This window comes from Meles meles, chromosome 15 (genome assembly GCF_922984935.1).
Source record: "Meles meles chromosome 15, mMelMel3.1 paternal haplotype, whole genome shotgun sequence".
NCBI lineage: Eukaryota > Metazoa > Chordata > Mammalia > Carnivora > Mustelidae > Meles > Meles meles.
In genome coordinates, this window is record NC_060080.1 from 22,860,775 (window position 1) to 22,882,360 (window position 21,586).

At 37.8% G+C, this 21,586-nt stretch overlaps 1 protein-coding gene across 3 annotated transcripts in view; it reads left to right on the forward strand.

Annotated features, from left to right (window-relative positions):
• The first annotated feature begins 1,230 nt into the window (after positions 1–1,230).
• Positions 1,231–21,586, forward strand: part of PPP1CB (protein phosphatase 1 catalytic subunit beta) — a 41,748-nt gene continuing 21,392 nt past the window's right edge. The window contains exons 1-2 of one of the 3 annotated variants that reach the window (XM_045979452.1): positions 1,231–1,359; positions 1,579–1,718. In XM_045979452.1, the coding sequence (XP_045835408.1) occupies positions 1,667–1,718 (52 nt within the window). In that variant the 5' untranslated portion in view covers positions 1,231–1,359; positions 1,579–1,666. Of the gene's footprint in view, positions 1,360–1,381; positions 1,428–1,506; positions 1,719–21,586 lie in introns of those variants that run through there. The other 2 variants (XM_045979453.1, XM_045979451.1) reach the window with 2 other exon arrangements.

Sequence of the window (21,586 nt, forward strand, 5' to 3'; positions counted from 1 at the left end):
GTGCCAGAGCAAATACAGGAATCTCAATGTTACCTAGTGTTCGTGATGTGTGAATGGGAAAAGCACTGCCTTGAGCCTGGGAATGCGCCTTGTCGGAGTTTCTGTACAAATACCTGAGGAGTGAGTAAAGATCTTTGATCTGACCACCTTTTAGAACAGGGCAAAAACTCTTGCTTGGGGGCACCAGGGTGGCTCAGTGGGTTAAGCCTCTGCCTTCGGCTCAGGTCATGATCTCAGGGTCCTGGGATCGAGCCCCACATCGGGCTCTCTGCTCCGCAGGGAGCTTGCTTCCTCCTCTCTCTCTGCCTGCCTCTCTGCCTAGTTGTGATTTCTCTCTGTCAAATAAATAAAATATTAAAAACAACAACAACAACAACAAAACTCTTGCTTGTCTAGACCGTTCTATGGTTACTCTTCCTCCTGCCTTTCCAGAGGCAGAATTATGTGGTGCATAGAACAGCTGGGCAACCAACCCTTCAGAACTTCCATGTTTCCTTGTCCTTCTCTTCCACGTGCCAGATCATCGATGAGTCTACCTTGTAGAAGGTTATAATCCAGTGTAGGAAATAAATCCATAAACAGTTACAAGGGAGGATGATTAAGCAATGTAATAGAAGTACGAACAAAAAGCACTGGGGAAAATAGTGTGCACATAGTGGACAGAGATGAAAGATGTGTGGAAACAGGATACAGAAGGTAGAGAGCAGTACCCATGTGAAATATTATTGCTAACCGTTCCAGAGCCCACTTTAATATATTTCATCCAGGCACTTGGGCAACTAGCCTGGTGGAACGATATATAAAATCCCTTATGTGCGATGTCAAACTTTTCCAGGATAGTAACCCCTTCTGGCTTCCCAAACACGTCAACTTGGGTTTCCAAGATGGGCAATGCAGTCCACGTTTCCCGGTTAACGGAAACATGAAGAATTGCTTGCAAAACTAGGGAAGGAAGCCAAGAAAAGAAAAACGAGTTGGGAAAGGCCCAACAACACTGCCTGCGGAGCGCACCGGCCAGGGAGGCTGAGAAGCTGGAAGGTCAGCACTGCCTACGCGCTCTCTGCTTAATGGGAGCTTCCCCATCCCAGCAAACCCCGCCAGCCTTGGGGCGCCTGCGCCGCCGCGGCGATTCGGCGCAGTGGGAGTGGCGAGGGAGGGCGACGCACCTGCGCGAAAGCCGCGGCGGCGACAGCGGCGGGAGAACCGAGTCCACTGCGATTGCGCGAAGGCCGGGGCTGTCGGCGGGGTGGGACCGCGGAGGCGTGCGCTGTGCGCCTGCGCGGAGGGCTGCGTGGCGCGGTGGCGGGGAAGGGCGGTGTGCAGTGAGTGGCGCTGCGGGTGGGGCCGTCGGCGGCGCTGGTGAGCTTTGCGGAGTTGGGCGGTGCCGTGGAGGAGGAGGAGGTGGTGGCTGGGTCTGACGCGGCCCGGTTCGTGGGGGCCCCACTTGTTTATTTATTTATTTCTCGCGTGTGCCTCCGACTGTACGCGTGCTCCACTACTTGGTGGGGAGGGGGTGGGGGGAGGGCCCGGGGAAAAGGGGGAGTTGGAACCGGGGTCGAAACGCCGCGTGACTTGTAGGTGAGGGAGCGCCGAGCCGTCGCCGCAGCCTCCGCCGCCGTGAAGCCCTTGTTCCCGCTGCCGGGAAGGAGCGTCTGGTGCCGACAAGATGGCGGACGGGGAGCTGAACGTGGACAGTCTCATCACCCGACTGCTGGAGGGTGAGTGCGGGGCCCGGCCGGCCGCGGGGAGGGGGCGCCCCCTTCAGCCCTCACTCTCCCTCGGCCGCCCAAACCCGAGGGGACCCCGTTCCCGCCCCGCGGCGGCAGCAGAGGAGGGGGCGAAGAGGCTGCTTGGCCGGGGGGGAGCGGCCTCCAGGAGCACGGTCCGTGGGAGGCAATGAGAGAGGGGCTGTCCTCGCGGGGGGCCCGGTCGGGCCCGGCTGACAGTGTCCCCGCGGACCCTCGGGGACCGTCACGGCGTCGCCCCGGCCGGGGGATGCGAGGAGCCCAAGGGTGCTGGGTGACCCTTCCCAAGGAGGGTGCGAGGATGCGAGCTTCTGTGCATTGTATGTCCGTGGAACGTGTATTTCTTCTCTGTTCTCTTTATGCATTGCCTTTGGCTGCCTCCGATTCTTGTTCCGGGAGTGAATTTTATAAAAACCTCTTTGAGACAGTTGTTGGATCTCTTCTGCATTTTTACATGATGCTGTGGGACGAACTCTATTTAAGGATACGTTAACATTAGCGGGAGTTGAGAATCTATTTATTATTTGGTTTGGGAAAAAAAGGAGTAAAACAGAAGTGTTTGATCGAGCTGAAGATGCACTCGAGAAAGGAGAAATATGTAGACGCGTTTGCTGAAGGGATTAGCTTTCGGGTTTGAGCGGGATTTAATTTCTGCACAAACTTAGAAAAGGTCTATTGTGAACGCTTTCGTGTTTAAAAGGCATTTACAAGTCTTTGTGGCTTTTGAAGTTTCCGGGTCCTTCTGTTTTTATTGAACAGTTTTATGTTGGGGTGGGGGATTGAGGGAAAGGGAAAAGATGGAGAGGCCGGGATAAAATTCAGAGTTAATCGTAGTGTTCTGTCGGTGAATCCCTTTATCTAAAATTTGCTTTTTGAGTGCGTAGAAAAGAAAATAACCCTTTAAGAAAATTTAGTCTTCTCTGGGGTACATATGCACTTATTAATTGCTTTCAGATTACCTGAAGGTAACTGAAAGCGCAGTGTATACTTATATTTGTAAATTCATCAAAGAAGATTGTATTGGGGGGAGGGGGACGAGCTAGTTCCTTTTTTCAGTGGATGTGTCTTATCTCATCAGTTCAGTGTGCCCCTTGTGTAACAAAATACAGTTTATTTCCTCCAGATGTGAAAGCTTTGCAGCAGTCTTAAGACTGGATAAGAAGCAAAGTTTTGCCAGGAACTCTTACCTTTTCCTTTACTATCAAGTTATTCCTGGGAGGCCCCCTGGTGCCTGTAGTCAGTGTTCACTGCTTAAGACTTGGTGGACTTTAACAGATGTGAACATCTTGCTGGGTCTGTGAGATATTTATTTTGAAAAAAAATTGAATTTTGTAATTGTGCATTGTTCCAAGAGGGAAATAAAGCCACTTAGAAACTTTAATGTCTAGGTAACTTTGGGGAAAGTCCAGGCTTGGTTTGTAAATTTAAGTATTTTAGAAGTCTGGTGTTTGCATCTCAACTTCTTTCCTTGTATTTTTCATACTTACATATTTGTATACTTTATATGCATAAAACAGGAGATTTACATGTTTTTAAATGTTTGATCCTTAATCTTTTGAGTCAGATGCACTTTTTTCTTTTTAATGATACTCAGAAACTTCACTAGTGGCTTGTTAAGTTTATTGGAAGAAAGATATGAAGGGAAAAGGATATGCTGAGTGATTCCATTAGTTTTGTGAATTCAAATTAAATGTTTGGTTCTGGTTTTGGATGATGTTCCCCCCCCACCCCCACTTTTTTTTTTTTTTTTTTGGAATGAGAAATCTAGTGGACTTTTTCCATTTGAAATTTGCAAACATTTATTGACCTGCTTTATGCTAGTCACCAGGAATCCAAAGAGAAAACACGAGGAGCTCCCAGTCTAAAGTGACTTCTGGGCTTTTCCAGCCTCCTCTCTGCTCATATATTCAGCACACTCCCATCGGTAGAGTTTCATTACTTGCTTCTTAATCCCAGGAAGTATATTTAGTTTGACAGTACCTCCTTGGAATTCTTAAATTCTGCAGACTCCTTTTCTTTTCCCCTTCCAAAATCTAGACCTATTCAGAGACATCCAGAACAGACTTGGATTTTCTAAAAAGTAATTATTTTTAGTCTTCAAATAAAAATTTTTTTGTCTGCCTTGGTTTTCAGTGATGTTACTTGCTCATTAAATTTAACTCATTGAAATGATGGTATTTTGTAAAGCTATCTAGCAGAGTAGCTACAGTTAGTTGTTTTTTTTTTTAAGTATTAAATAAACATGTAAGTTAAAATTCGGTCACAGTGCCTCCACATTAGGGGACATCAGCAGGACTTCATCTCATTTTAAAATGTTGGTTGTAATTCCAAAACATGCTCTTGATTTTTTTTCATTATATCAAATTGCCAATTAGCTGTAACACTTTCAGTAACTATATTTTATGAGTTGCTTTGTGTTTTTTCTTTTTTGAGTGGGCATATGATGATAATTTCAAAGTGCCTTTAGAACATTTAAAAATTTTCATCATTTAATGCAAAGCACTGTACTAATTTATTGTGTGAATAGTGCATATTCCTCCAGTATATTGGCTTAGGTTTTACTTGGTACTAAAAGCCAAAGATGCTGGCCACGCTATCCCCTGTAGTGACCCTGTTACCACATTCTTGTGGCTTATAATAGTGCTTTTGACTGGTTCTTTAAATTAAATCTAGTTCCTTTGGGTGTCCTGGAAAACCCAGTGAAAGCTTTTTACTTTGATCATTAGTTCCAAAAGGAGTTAGGATGGCAGTGGGAGTATAGCATAATCACCTTGCAAACTTTATTCACATTAGAAATGTTGCGTTTATTTTGGGAGGAGGTGAAATGAACTGAGTAGATTGATGCCTTTGGGAAGAGGATAGGATAAGAAACTGCTTCCACTAGCTGTGTTCCCAACCAGACTTCATCCAAGTGTTTAAAACTCGTTTGGGGCTCCTGGGTGGCTCAGTTGGTTAAGCGACTGCCTTCGGCTCTGGTCATGATCCAGGAGTCCTTGGATGGAGTCCCTTGTTCGGCTTTCTGCCCTGAGGGGAATCTGCTTCTCCCTCTGACCCTTCCCTTCTTGTGCTCGCTCACTCTCTCATTCTCTCTCTCTCAAATAAATAAAAATTTTTAAAAAACAAACTCGTTTGTACCAGTTGATCATTAACACATGCCTATTATATGTATCATATATGTTATTATGTATATCATATATGTATATATACTTTGTGTTATATATACCTGAATTTGTGAAACTGATCATTTCCTTTCTTGTGGATCATACTCTAAAAATTCTGTTAGGCTGAGACAGACCAAGCACATAGGAAGCTTTCTTACATGTCCTTTTGAAGGTTAAAAAAGGAATGGATTTAAATGAAGTAGATTAATAAAACCACATTAAAGCTCTCTTTTTAAATAAAAATTTTATTGAGATGTGATTCGTATACTGCGTAATTCACCTATTCGAAGTGTATAATTAAATGTTTTTTAGTATAGTCACAGCTGTGCCGCCATCACCACAATTTTAGAACATTTTCACCACCACCACCCTCAAACACAGTCCTGTTGTGATTAGCCAACACTGCTTTTTTCCTTTCAGCCCTCTCCTAGCACTAGGTAACCACTATTCTTTCTGTTTCTAGGATTCTGTCTGTTCTAGACATTTCATATAAATGAAAACATGTAATATGTGGTCTCTTGTGATTGGCTTCTTCTCATGTTTTAAAAATTCATCCATATTGTGTCACGTGTCAGTATTGCATTCCTTTTGTGGATGAATGATATTCCCCTGTATTAATATACCACATTTTATTTATTCATCACTTGGCAGATATTAGAATTGTTTCCCCTTTTTGACTATTGTGAATAATACTGCTATAACATGTACAGGTTTTTGTGTGGACACTTATCTTGGGTATAGAGCTAGGAATGGAATTGTTGGGTCATACAGTAAGCCTATGTGTTTGTCTTTTGAGGAACTGCCAGACTCTTTAAAGCCCCCCCCCCCGCAATTAAATTGTTTAATTATGAACCAGAAGTCTAAAGTTTAGGCGGTTTGAAGGAAGTGCTAGTCTAGCGCTCCTGGCAACCTCAGCTTTCGCAGGGAAAGTGTTGTGTATAGAGCCAAAGCTAGGTCTGTTAGAAAAGAGCAGTTTGGGGAGTAAGGAAGATTATCTGAGGAATACTCTCTCTCTCCTGTTGCTTCTTTCTGGATAAGAAGGTAGAGGATATATAAAGGAGGAACATTTTTAAAAACTGATTCGGAAATTAGGTCTGTTTTCATTTTGTTATTTGAGTGCAGAGCTGGAGCTTTTCTGGTAAATATTTAAATCCAAGATTCAAATTCATTGGGATTTAGAAATCTGTTCACATCTGAATCTAGAGCTAGGATTATATATTAAAATTTAGGATTAATGGGGAAGTTAGCATATTGTATCCAGTAGGCTTTTTTCCCCTCTACTACCTTACTTTCCATGTTTACTATTTAACGGTGTTGACATTCTGGAGCTATGTGTCCTCAATTCTAACAGAGGTAAAATAATATTGGCATATATGTTGAGATATCTAGAAATAATAACTGAAATCATTTAAGGACTTCTGAAGCAAAGATTATCCTGGAAGACTTGGAATATAGGGATGCAAAGAGAAGAAAGGGTTTGTAAATGCAGTAGGTTTAGCAGTGGTGTGGCAGTGGATGATGGGAGTTTTCAGTTGAATTTTCTAGAATTTAATTTTGAGTGGATACAAATTTATACCCTGGCACAGAAGTCACTGCCCTTCTAGCAGCTGTAAGTAACCCTTTCAAGGCCCACTTTCCCTGGAAACATAGAGGATCAGTGAATACAGGAAGGAGAAAGTCATAGGGGTTCTATCTCTTTCCTTGTACAACCTCAGCCTTTCCCCAGGATTGAATTGGATTGCCTTAGAAGTCTTGGTTATTAGTAGGTGGAATGCAATTTTTTTTTTACACCTCGTTTTTTGAAACACACCATACAAGAGAGGCTTTCCATCTGTTAGATAAAATTGAAAATGCTTTAGTGGAAATAGTCTTTATTCTTCACTTAGAGGTAGAAGAATAAAAATACAGAAACTCATTCTGAAGTCAAGCAAGTATAAATAACCAGTAGCCAGTCTTTTCCTAGTGATGGAGCAATTCAGTCCCTGGTCTAGGTGGGTACTTGCAATGCAGTAGAAAAAAGTAGTAAAAGGACAGTGGCAATTGTCCTTTATTCTGCTTTTACTCTGTTCACATGTCTAGCAGAGTGATTTTTGAGGGTGTACATATCTTCCTGAAAATCCCTGGCCTCAGGGTTCTTTCTGCCTTCCCAAATTTACGTGCATCTGTGCAAGGACAAATAAGAGGTCTTTATCTAATTGTAGGAACATTGCCCTTGGGTCGTGATATGTGCCGACACTGTGTAATTTGGAGGTTTTGATACAGTTTATTTCACCGTAAGGGAATTTCATTCCCAGAATGTTCATCAGAATATCTCTAAGTTCCCCATCTAGTCAATCAGAGGTTGACCAAAGCATTTTCTTGCTTTGAGTATTTGTCTAACACCACTTGAACTTTTCCCCTAGTTTTACCTACTGTTTTCAAGATTGAGAGAAATCAAGTTTAAAGACATCTATTATATAGCTTTCTTGAATGTTATAGTTCAGTTATACTGAGTTTTTATTTCAGTTAGTAAATTGAGAAGGAAACTTCATAGGTATTTGTAGGTTTCAACTATGTTACCTGAATATTTATCAAATAATTGAACCAAAGTAATCAGAGAAAATGACGAGGCTTGTGTGAGAGAGAAAGATTAAATTATACAGTGACCATAAGGAATGTATTTTATGAATATTGGGCCTTAACTGCAGTAGCTAATCCTGAATGATAATCAGATATTCACTCAGTTATGTATTTGCTCAAGATACATCAGTATTGATACAGTGGGAGGCCATGTTTATACTGGCTTAGGGTACAGGTTCTGCCTGTATTTTAATTTCAACCCTGGCTTAGTTTCTTCTGCATATTGGGGATGGTATTAAATATCTACTTCCATAATACATCTTTAGAGACTGAACAGATAAATCACTTTGAACAATTCATGATACATAATAAAAGGTCAGAGTTAGCTGCTGTTACTGTTTAGTATAAACCTGAACTGAGAAATAGGTAATAGAGGACTCTTTATGCTGCTGAGCCCTGAACACTCCCCATAGTAATTTTTGAGACTATTCTGTGTGAGGATCTAACATACATTTTGTTCTCTATATTATGTTAGTTGCATACAGCCACATTTGTCATATATGTGTATGTATGTGTAAAACACTTCTTTCCTATTTCCATCATCCAGAGTTTGTAATCTGGTTTGGCATACTAGTGTTGGTGTTGAGGGACAGAGATACTTCCAGGCAGAACACAGTGGTGAAAGGTAATTTAAGGAGATTTGTTGTATGCCTTCTTTTAGCTAGGGACTAGACCAATGGGTTTCAAACTTTTTGAGTCCAGGAGCCACTTTATACTACTAAAAAGAATAGAGGACCAGAGCTTTTATTTATGTGACTTAATGAGTACTGTATTAGAAATAAAACAATTTTAAAATATCTTTTCTAATGCATTCATAAGTAATAACCCATTACATGTTAGCATAAATAATGCTTTCTAAAACAACAAAAATAGTGATAACTAAATCTCTCTAATGTCTGGCTTTATAGGAGTTAATCATACAAATACAGGGTTGGAAAATGAAGGAGTATTTTAGTAGTCTTTTTAGATAATTATGGGTATTCTTTCATGTTATATTAAAAATCAACAAGTGGTAATTTCTTAAAGCTTAGTTGTAATGTGGAATCTGAAATATCGGTGAGTTTTTTGGTTACTTTACATGAAAATCCAGTGATCTTGCACTTTAAATGTATCTTACACATTCTTTGTCACATGCCTTGGTCATTTGGAAATACCAGCTAAACCAGGTTATTCAGATGTTCAAACGTTGACACATCTAGAATATTTTAAAAATCATAATTGTTAATACTACAAGATATCTGAAGAGGCTTTAAGTATGGAGAAGCTGTCAAATTCATAGTGTTAGGTACAAGGTTTCCAGAATTTTAATTTTCACTTGAAAGCTTGGGTTTTATCGTTAACACAAATGCTGTCACTTGTTTTCCTTGATATGACAGGCTCACTTTGTTCATTTTCAAGAGTATCTGTTAAATATCTAAGTGTAAACAACTGTAGTTTGTCAGTTGTGCTTTACAATAAAAATCTTCTGTGGAAAATGTGGCTAGATCGGCTTGGAGCTAAAACAGTCACACGAGTGCTTTTCTTAAAGACCTCCATTGCACTTTGGTATGCATCAGAAATGCTCATAGATACTTTCCATTTCATTGTACAGAATATTAAAAAGACATACTCAGCAGTGGAGATTTAATAAAATTGGCAATTTTTATTACTCGAGGGCATTCTTCCATGAAACTGGACTTTTTGTTTTACTGAAAGTGCATGGCAGTGAATGCCGTCACAACTACCACTACAGTTTGGCGCCACTGCTTTGGTTTGTCCTAGGTGCTAGCAGTTTTGTCCACCATTATTTTGTACCATGCAGTTGTCAGCGTAGTGGAAAAGGGGGATAACACTTTGATCCTATTAGAGCTAGGTACTCTGTCTCTGTTCCTGAAACATCTGGCTCTCACCTATATCTGTTACGTTTCTTTACTCTTTTCTCATTTGTTTACCAGTGTATCTGGAATCCCTTTTTAACGTATGGTTATTCACAGGTCCCATTGAGAATTCATGAAAGCCATAGGCCTTCTCAGAAAAATGCGTTCATGTATATACACAGTATTACAGTTTGAGGTATTGCACAGAGCTCCTGAAGGCCACATTAATTATTCCTATCAGGAGACTTAAATTGAAATTGTGACAGCTGCCTAATTCATTCACTTAAAACCCAAATTCCACATTTTAGCCACTTGTGAAAATTTTACTTTTTTAATTTTTTTTTTTACTTTTTGTGGCTTAAAGGGAGATTTATGGGCTAAATAATGGTGAAATTGCCATTTCATCCTACGGAAAAAAAATTTGGGAAATTTAAGAGGTCTGGATTTAAGTTAACTTTGCTTTTGATTTATATATATCCTTGAGTAAATTTGGGGGGACAGGATAGAGTAGAGTAAGTGTGAATTAAAATATTAAAGGTTAATGAAGATTACTAAGATTTCATGGGGCAAACATGATACTAGTGGGGTTGCTTCTTTTTTCTTGTCATCCTTTCTATTTTAGAGAAGACAGTTATTAGAACTTGCTGGAAAAAATAGCACATGGTTATTGAAACATAAAATTTAGTTTATACAAACTACACATAAAAACACCTGTATGTCACATACCATTTGTAACTTAAAAGACAGACGTGAATTGAAAAAGTTTTTACGTGAATATGAAATTTGAAATATAACGAGTACAATTTGTGTAGTCATAGGGAGAGGGGATTTCTTTTGGGAGAAGATAGTATCTTGTTTAATTGAGGTTCGATTGCAAGTGTTCATCTGTTAATGCTGATCTGTAATGAGATCTTCGTATTTCATCTTGGAAGGTATCTTTTAACACAGATAGGTACTTCCAAATACTGATATCAATCCACAAGCATATGATTTTAGTCATCATTTGGAAAGCATTGATAGAATTCTATTACTCCCCTCTTGATACTTGCCTTTTAGCATGTCATCACATTGCACACTAATCAATTCCAGTAGAGGGCTAGGTAGAAGCTCCTCAACTACACAGTTAAATAGATGTTGATATATTTTGCACTAGCATTGAGATATAAAGAATGTTGTTGGAACTATGGTTTGAGCTTAGAAAATATATTCATTGCAAATCTGTGAGGAAATGAATATCCTGTTTTTACTTTTGACAGCACTGGGAGTGTATAAAGCAGCTTTGACATTTGCTTGTGATTCAGGCAGCATTAGTTATCAAAATGACTTACCATAGTATATGTTTTGCGTGTAAGTATTTTTTGCCTTACATTTTAGATTGAATTATTAGGAAACACCATCAGGTTTGCAACAAAATCTTAATTTATAAAACTCCCTGTAGTAGTGATAGTGATTATTGTCATTCAGAAAAATTTCAGTATTGGCCCTGAGCTCAAAAAAATCAAAATAAAGCTGTCACTATTAGGCCATCATACTGCTGTGTGGTGGGGCAATTCAAGACACTCGGTTTTTATTTCTGACAAATATCCATGGAACTGACCGTGGTTAAGTTCATGAACACTAATGACATTCACTAGTGATACCACTGGTTCAACAATACCTGATCGATTAAAATATCTTTCTCTTGGGACACTTGGGTGGCTCATTCAGTTAAGTCGATTTTGGTTCAGGTAATGATCTCAGGGTCATGAGATCCAAGCCCTGCACTGGGCTGGGAGCCTGCTTAAAATTCTCTCTGCTTCACCCTCTGCCTCTCCCCCCCTAAAAAAAAAAAAAAAAAATTAAATGCTGTTCTGCTGATCAATTGCTTCATGGACCATAGACACTTTAAATTTTCATAAGCTTTGTAAAATTGTCCAACTAGGTTTTTTTGAGTTCCATTTGTATTTTTGCCACCATCACGTTTCGTTTTGGGTTTTTTTTTGGCTTCTTGAAAAAAATTTTTTTTACCTTTTTTTTAAAGATTCTATTTATTTATTTGTCAGAGAGAGAGCACAAACAGAGAGGAGCAGCAGAAGGAGAAGGAGGTTCTCCGCTGAGCAAGGAGCCCGGATGTGGGGCTTGATCCCAGGACCCTGGAATCATGACTCGAGCCAAAGGCAGACACTAAAAGACTGAGCCACCCAGTCTTTCCTCTTGAAAATATTTTTGCCTGTAGTTCCACAGAGACAATTCATAGATGCTAACTTCAGTCACTTAATTCAGTATTGGCTCCCCAGATAAGAAACAGCTGAGTATCAGAAGTATCTGTGAACTCCCCAAGAGCCAAGGAAGACCATTCAAAATCATTTGTTTTGTTTTGTTTTTTTGACTGGTTATTGATGTTGCTCTCATTGTCCTCAACATTTCAAGAACTGTTTTTAGAGAAAGGTTAATAGTCTTAAATAAGTTTATTGTCTCAGGACATATTTCTTTGGCTTTTCCAATCAAACTTGATTTCATTAACTCATCATTAGTAAATGGCTTTTCTCTCTTGCTAACATATGAGCCGGTTAGAAACTTAACTTCAGTTGCAGTCTCATTTTTATTTTTGTGAAGAGATTCTGCTTTGATGAGATTCTGTTTAAAATTTTAAAGTTTTTCTGATTGTTGCTTTCTGGTGAAATGGGGATGTTGTGATGAGTGCTTATTCTGGTAACGTGAACATATATATATACACATGTTTTTAAGCACAGTTGTAATATTACAAATACAATGCCTAGCCATCTAATTCAGTAATAAAATAATCCATACTCCGCTGTGCTTTAAAAGTGTAGCATTTGCATTCTATTTTTCTGATTTAACATGAGTATGCACTGTAATAAAATCAGAATGTTGCAGTACTAAAAGCAAAATGTTGCAATACAGCAACAAGCATGACACTCAAGACACTTTTGAGTTATTATTGTATCTCTGAAATTTGTAGTACCATAAGAAGCCATGTGAAGTGGGGGAATGCCCAGTCTCTGAGTCTCCGTTGTAACGTACTCTGTAATGTACTCTGCCATTGTATGACCAAAATGCCCATAGATAATACATAATGGTGGGAAGAAGAGAAAAAAAAATAAAACACTGTATATGGACACTGAAATGTTATATAATTTTTATGTCTTTTTTCCATTAAAAAAAAAATAACAGTTCACAAAACCAGGCATTGGGCTGGATTTGATCCTCGGATCTTCATGTTTTCCCCCTTTCCTGATGTAGACGTGATTTTGCAGAAAGATTACCAGTCAGGAGGAGGAGATTTTAATGCTCCCACCAAAATAGTGGGACTGATAGAGTTAGGGCTGGTAAAATATGGGGTTAGGACCGTAGTGTCTAGGCCTTTGCAAGGTATTCTTTAAATTTCTTTATATGTAATCATCTGAATCTAATGTGTGGCCACTAATCATATTTTGTGTCCTTTTCTATATTTACTTGAGCAACCAACACAGGAAATGTTTGAGGGTTTCAATCTTTGAGAAAAGGTAAGCACCAGTAAGCTCACCAGTCACTCTGGCTTTTTTCCTGGAGGTATAGGGGAATAGATCCCAAACAAAAAGTGGCAGTTTTACTGGATTAGAGGAGACATGGATGTCTGAGGCCATTAAAACAGTTGAAACATAAATCTGAAAGAGGAGAGAATCACATAAACTAATCCTAAAATCTGTAGTCTAGCCCTCCTGAAGTCATTGACTGACTTTTAAGGTACACACGTGCAAGAGAAGATTCTAAGAAGCCCAGAAGAAAACAGTAACTGGAAAGCTAAAATTCTGAGTAGAGATTCCAGCATTACCCTAGTGACAGAAGTAAAAATTGAAGACTGCAAAGTTAAAGAGGCTATATTACATTGTGAGGTTTCTTTTTCTTTTTTTTTTTAAGATTTTATTTATTTATTTGTCAGAGAGAGTGAACACAGGTAGACAGAGCGGCAGGCAGAGGGAGAAGCAGGCTCCCTGTTGAGCAAGGAGCCAGATGTGGGACTCGATCCCAGGATGTTGGGATCATGACCTGAGCCCAAGGCAGCCACTTAACCAACTGAGCCACCCAGGCGTCCCCACTCTGAGGGGACTTTCTGTTGATACCCCATCATGGCCATTCCTTAAGATTGAGAGCAAAACTGAAGTGGACCATAGCCCTCAAGAAAATGTAAATCATTGTCACTCTACCTACTGCTTCTAAAAAGAAGATTGTCATCTAGAACTTACACAGTTTTCATTAATAATCAGATATTTCATTCAGCAAAATGTACAGGACATTGCTGACAGGCTTAACTGACCAAAAATCAAGAGGAAAAAGGGGAACAAATCCATAGATAATTTGGATGTTAGAATTATCACTGAGAGACTGTAACTGATTTAATATGCTCAAGATAAGAAGTGATGGAAAATTTTACCAGAGTCCTGGAAACTTTACAACTAAAAAAAAAATACATAAGCCAAAAATGAGAATTTGAGAGTTGGGCTTATTAGCACACTAGAAACAGAGGCAGTAGTAAGCTAGGGAAAAAAAAAAAAAAAAAAGAGTTGTATAGAAATTATGTAGTGCTGAGAAAAAAATGGAGGGGAAATAAAGCAGGAGATAGTCGAAAGGCTTAACATGCATAATGGGGGAGTTCCAGGAGGAAAGGAGATACAGTCTAGAGGTAATATTGACCAAGGATTTTCCAATACTGATCAAGATACCAAAACACAGATTAAAGAAGCTCCGTGGATTCTGGATTTTGGTAGCAAAAATACAAATAAAACCCTGCTGAGACCCATCATAGACTTAACCACTAAAAATCAAGAAAAAGAACATGTTAAAAGCTGCCAGAGGAATAAGTCAGTACCTTGAGGAGAGCAATGATGGTTGATACATCACTTGGAACTATGGACACCAGATAACAATAGAAAAGCCTCTCAGTCTGCTGAAGGAAAGGAAAGAATGCTGCCTAGAAATCTAAATACAGTGAGCATGTCCTTCAAAAGTGAAGGCAAAATGAAGACACAAAAGTTGAGAAAATGTTTTGATTTGGACTGGTACTAGAAAGTATTAAAATTCATGTTGAAAGAAAATCCCAGAACAGAACTGCAGAAATAAATGAACAACAATAAGGATAGATATGTGTAAATATATATTAATACTATTTAAAATAATAATTATGGCTTGTAGGGTTTCAAATGTGTGGAAGCAATATAGGACAACTATAGAATAAAAGGCTAGAAAGTGATAACTCAGTCAAAAATACATTCTTTGGGGCGCCTGGGTGGCCCAGTCATTAAGCATCTGCCTTCAGCTCAGGTCATGATCCCAGGGTCCTGGGATTAGATGGAGCCCCACATGTGCTCCCTGCTCAGCGGGAGGCCTGCTTCTCCCTCTCCCACTCCCCCTGCTTATGTTCCCTCTCTAGTTGTCTGTCTCTCTGTCAAATAAATAAAATCTTAAAAAAAAAAAAAAATTGTCATCTCTAGAGTAACTGCCAAAAGAAAAAGAATATGTAACTAAAAAGCTAGTAGAGGAGAAAATGGAATAATTAAAGATAATTGATTATTCCAGAGAAATGCAAGAAAAGAGAAATAAAGGAATGAAGAACATGTGATAACAAGGCAAGTGACAGGATGGTAGACCTTAACTCAACTTCGTCCGTAATTATAGTAAATTAGAAAGGAGTAAATAGTCAAGACAAAGCCCAGACGACCAATTCTACTACCTACAAGGGACATATTTTAAATTTAAGGGCACAGATGAGTAAGTACAAGAGTGGGAAAAATTCATCATATACATATTAACCAAAAGAAGCCGGGTTGGCTGTATATGCCAGCAATAGTAAGGCAAGAAGTATCACTAGAGGTAAAGAAGGGTATTGATTAATGTTAAAAGAATAAATTCAGCAAGAAGATATAACAATCTTACATTTTTTAGTTTTTTATAAATTTTAGTTTTTATAAAATTAAAATTTAATTTTAATTTTATAGATCTAAAACACAAAAAAGGAAAAGTTGATAGAACCAAAAGGTTAGAATAGACAAAACCACAAGTATGTGGATTAAGTAATCCCCCTTTCTTAGTAACTAATAAAACAAAGGGAAAAAATCGTCAAGGGTCTAGTCAATTTAAACAACACAATAAACTTGACCTAATTGACACACAACAACTACAGGATATACACACTTTTCAAATATGTATGGACCATCGGGCACCTGGGTGGCTCAGTGGGTTAGGCCGCTGCCTTCGGCCAGGGTCGTGATCTCGGGGTCCTGGGATCGAGTCCCGCATCGGGCTCTCTGCTTGGCGGGGAGCCTGCTTCCCCCCGCCCCCCTCTGCCTGCCTCTCTGCCTACTTGTGATCTCTCTCTCTCTGTCAGATAAAATCTTTAAAAAAATATATGTATGGAACATTTACTAAAATATGCCATATGATATACCATGAAGCAAATCTCAGTAAATTTGAAACAAACAAGGTCTCAGATGCTCTGATTTCACTAATGATAAACTAGAAACCAGTAGCAAATAACTGGAAAATTTTCAAATATTTAGAAATAAGCAGTGTCTTTTTACATATCTTACTGGCTAAGAAATAGCAGTTAAAAATTATAAAATATGTTGACCTGAATAATAATGAAATATGTGTCAAATTTGTGCATTTGCAGCAAAAGCAATGCTTAGAGGGATATCTATAGCTGTATGTGTGTGTGTGTGTGAGTGTGAGTGTGTGTGAGTGTATAGAGGGGAGTCTGAACATTAAACTTCTATTTCAGGACAATGGAAGAATAAGCAAATATAACCCCCCAAAAAAGTAGAAGGAGAGATATGTAATAAAGATAAGAGCAGAAATCAAATGTAATGAGTCATATGAAAAGCAAATGTATAATTTTTTAAAATAAAGTTGTTGAGAGATTAATAATATGAAAAGCCTCCTAGAAATACTAATAACATACAAAATAGAAAACAAATTACCAATATCAAAAAAGATACAGGAGATATGACTAGTAATGGAGAGTAAAGACATGGAACAACTGAAAGCAGTAATGTAATCCTGGCTTGAATTCTGTGCAAGAGCCAAAGAAAATGCTATAAAGGACGTGATTAGGACAGTTTTTAAAATTGTAGTCTATTCTTCACATTGAAGATTTAGATCAGTGTTAAATTCCCTGAGTCTGATAACTTATTCTGTGCTGTATGTAAGAGAATATTCTTAGGAAGTAATACACTGATAAGGGAGCATGATGTATATATGCAGTCTATCCTCAAGTGGTTTAGAGAAAAGTTATACTTACGTATTTTAAAGGACAAAAGATTTTGTAAACAAGGCTAATACATTTTATAGTTTAGATGAAAAACTGACTTTGGCAAAACTGACACAAGGAATAGAAAATCTGAATAGTTTTGCGTATGTTAAAATTAATTTATACTTGAAATACTTCTCAAAAAGAAAATTCCATGCCCATTTGATTTCACTACTGACCTAAACATTTAAAGAAGAAATGAGGTCAATTTTATATAGTCTGTCACAGAAAACAGAAAAAGAACACTTCCCAACTTGTTTTTTGTTGTTGTTGTTTTGTTTTAAATCACAGCCCTAATACCCAAATCTGACAGATATGAAGGAAAGGAAATTACCAGCCACTATCTCATAAATACAGCCACAGAAATCATGAGCAAATTATTAGCAAATTGAATCTTAAAATAAAGATAATGTCATAATTTGGTGGGGTTTATTCTTGGAATCCAAGGGAAGCTAAATATTCAATATAAATCATGTTAACAGAGTAAGACGGAGGATTATATGATTATCTCAATAGATGAGAATATATAGTATTTGATAAATTTTAGCACCTTTCCTGATAAAAATTCTTAGCCAAATAGAGTATGTACAAAACTGTAGCTATCATAATGGTGAAATATTGAATGGTCTTTCCTCTAAGTTCAGGAACAAGACAAAGAAGACTATTAGCACAGTTTTTTCAACATTGTCATGGAGGTCCTAGCAAATTCAGTGAAGAAAAATAAGATACAAAAATTGGAAAAGAAGTAAAATTGCCTTCACAGATGATATGATTGTATACTTGGCAAATCCAAAGAGATCTTCAGACTGTTAGAATAGGAAACAAAGTCAGTATTCAAAAATCAGTGAAATTGATACTAATATCAAACAATTAGAAAATGAAACAAGAAACCATGTTTACACAGCAGTGCCCCCTCTACTCAGTTTAATGAAAATGTGCAAGACTGCCACATAAGCACTACAAGACATTGCTGAAAGAAACAAATGACAACCTAAATAAAAGAGATACCGTGTTTATGGATTGGATGACTCAAAATTGTTAAGATAATTCTCCCTGAACTGTACTTATTCCCAATTAAAACTCCCACAAGTTGGGGTGTGGGGAAATAGAAAAGCCAATTTAAAAACATATTTGGAAATACAAAAGGACCTAGATTAGCAAAGGCAATCTTAGCAGAGTTGGAATGCTTTTATTACCAGATACCAAGACTTCATAAAAAGCTACAATAATTAAGACAGTGTAGTACTGATATAAAAATAAACAGGTTTATGGGACTATATGGAATTTCTAGAAATAGACCCATTTGTGTATATGGTCACCTGATTTTTCTACAACACTGCCCCTGCAGTTCTGTGGAGAAAAGGTGGTTTTTACAATAAAAGGTGCGAAATCAGTTGGATATCTGTGTGGATAAAAATGAAACTTGGTGTTTACCTCAAACCAGACACAAAATTAAGAATTATCAAGTAAGATAGGTGAGAAAACATTAAAGAATCTAGAAGGAAACATAAGGAAATATCTTTAAAGGAGGGAAAAATATCTTGAACAAGATGTAAAACACAGTGACCAAAAAAGATTGATTAAAATTAACTAAAATAGATTTAAATGTATTAAAATAAGGAACTTATTGGGGTACTTGGGTCGCTCAGTGGGTTAAGAGTCTGACTGTTGATTTCGGCTCAGGTCACGATTATCAGGGTCATGAGATAGAGCCCATCAGGGAGTCTCCTGGAGATTCTCTTTCCCTCCCTCTATCCCTCCCCACCTCCCCCCTCCATGGTCACTCCCCCACTCAAATAAATAAATAAATCTTTAAAATAAGGAACTTCATCAAAAGAAAGCATGAGGGAGAGAAAAGGCAATCCATAAACTGGGAAAAAATACTTTTAATACATGGCTCCAACAAAAGAGTCATTTGGGACATAGAATTTCTACAGATCAGTTTTTTAAGAGACAGTCCAAATGAACTTCACAAAAAAGGATTTCTAAATGACCTGTTAAGCACATAAAAAGATATTCAACATTAGTTACCAGGATAAAGCAAATTGAAGTCTCATTGAATACCACCATACACCCAATAAAACAGCTGAAATTTAAGACTGATACCACCCAGTGTTGGTAAAGATGTAGAGCAACATTGTTGGTGGGTTATAAATTGGTATAACTACTTTAGGAAGCTGGCTATATCAGCTTCTTAATTAAGCTGAGCCTTCCCTATGACTCAGCAGTTCTCCTGTGTTGTATATATACCCCAGAGAAATATATGCAAATATTCTTGAGCATTTGTAATAGCGCCAAAATAGAAGTGACCCAATAGAATTGATACAGTGTGGTATTTGATACAATACAATACTTTAGGTGGCTGCTGAACACAGTAAATGGATAGATTTCAATGAGCAAAAGAGTATATACTATATATACTCTGTATATTTCTGTTTATCCAAAATACAAAAATGGGTCAGATTAATCATACTGACAAGGTAAAAATACTAACCTTGGGCATTATTATTGTATGGTTAAGGGTTCAGGGCTGCTGGAAGTATTCTGTATCTTGCCCGTGGATAGTGGTTACTTTTTTTTTTTTAATATGTTTTTTAAAGATTTTGTTTACTTATTTGTCAGAGAGAGAGTGCACAAGCAGGGGGAGCAGCAGGCAGAGGGAGAAGCAGGCTCCCTGCTGAGCAAGGAGCCTGATGCAGGACTCAATTCCAGGACCTTGGGATTATGACCTGACCTGAAGGCAGATGCGTAACTGACTAAGCCACACAGGTGTCTTCGATGATGGCTACTTAAGTGTAGACATAGTTAAAATATATTGAGTAAATGCCCATCATGTTAGTGTACTGTACTGTATATGTGTGATATTTCAAAGTATTTTCTAAACAGTATGCTATAATTGTGTTTTTACCTGGCTTGTAATTATTACCTGCTGAATTTTTTCTCTTGTAAAGTATTGACTAAAATTTTTTTTTGTGTGTGGTAGTAGAGGAGAAAGAATTTTGAGTTAGAAGACTGGTTCTAAATTTTTTTCTGCTGCTTTTTACTCTCTGTACTCTTAATAAAACGTGGGCTCCCTCATCTTGTACAAGGTTTTTAGCTCTATCATGTATAGTATAGATAATGACTTCCCTTTCTAATTCTTGGGATATCAAAGGGATTAAATGAGACGATTGATGTGAAATTGCTTTGTACCTAATGAATTGTGCAGATTTATAGTATCTTCATAATCCAGCTAGATACTTGCATCTGAGCTCATATACCCAAATTTTTGAATGTCTCATGGATATTGTGGTAGTGATCTAGTTCCCCTTTGTAATAGACTGCCTTGATTTATTCCTTTTTTTCAGATGACTGGGAGAAATTTGAAATGCTTTTGGAAATTTGGGTGTACTTAACTGGCGGGTTTACATAAGGGAGTAGGACTTTTGAACTGACAGCTGGGATTGCCATTAGCTGGCTGCCATCTTTTCCCAAATATTTAGCTAATTTAGAACTAAAATTTGGTCATTTGTCAAATGCCTAACCTTTAGAAAAATGCTTAGATTCCCTAACTGCATTTCATCCACTCATAGAAGTGATTTGATTATGAAAGGCACTACTAGTTTTATATGCTACTGAAAGGCTTAAAGTGACTGCCAATTAAAATTGTAAGAAATTACTGATTGCAAAGCATCTCCTAACTTGATAGATCTTTAATTAGGGAAAAACATGCATTTCAAAATCAATGAAATTTCATGGGGCATGTTTTTGTTTGGGTAAATTTTTAGTTTCTATGGATTAGAATGACTTATAAGTTGAACCATTTTTAGCTCTGTAAAAATGTTAGAGTACACCTTAGTGTAAATTACTTACTCGGGAGATCAAAATTAAATACATAATTTACAGAGAAAAAACAAATATGAGATAAAGTATTCACCATTATAATTTAGACACTTTAAATTGTCTCATCAAAGTGACCCACACTGTTGGTTTTTGGTTTTTTTTTTTTCTTAAAGATTTTATTTATTTATTTGACAGACAGAAATCACAAGCAGGCAGAGAGGCAGGCAGAGAGAGGAAGGGAAGCAGGCTCTCTGCTAAGCAGAGAGCCCGATGCGGGGCTCGATCCCAGGACCCTGAGATCATGACCTGAGCCGAAGGCAGCGGCTTAACCCACTGAGCCACCCAGGCGCCCACCCACACTGGTTTTAATAATGATTGTCATCAAGTTTACAACTAAATATTGGTAACCTAAAGTGTTTTTATTACTACAAAATCATAACAGAAATTGTAGAAACTTTTCTAAAAGGAGCCAAAAGTATTTTCTTTGTCTTGTCCATTGCTCTTACCTTTAAATAATTATTTTTAGGTAAATATTGGTCATCTGAAATCAATGAGAGATTTTTAATCCTTTGAGAAAAATACTATTTAGTATGCCAAAAAGAAGATAGGTACTTGATGCACTGATGATAGGGCTGTATTTTGTAACCATCATTTCCCATGCTTTTAAAACGTAATGCCAAGGTTAAGAATTTTACAGAGAACTGAATCTAAGCTAGTATTGTAGATACTTAATGGAAAGTACAAAGTAGGGTGCCCATTTTGGTCTTAGAAAAATCCAGATATCCCTGGGAAGTAGATAATTGATGTTTGAGAGCTAGTACTAATACAGAAGCTATGCCCAAGTTCCCATAATAAAAGCAGTTCTGCTGGTCATGTTTGAATTTCAGGGATGATCTTGTTAACTGTCATATTTTCTAAAGCACATTTCAGCAATGTCTCTGTCTCTTCTGTTACTTAGATACTACTATATTAATGGAATAGCTACATGGATGGCTTTTGCATGTGGGGGCCTTTTTTTTTTTTAAACCTCTCAACCTTACAAAAGAATCAGCAATTTTTAACAAGAAATGAGTGGACTTAATTGGAAATGGGAAGTGG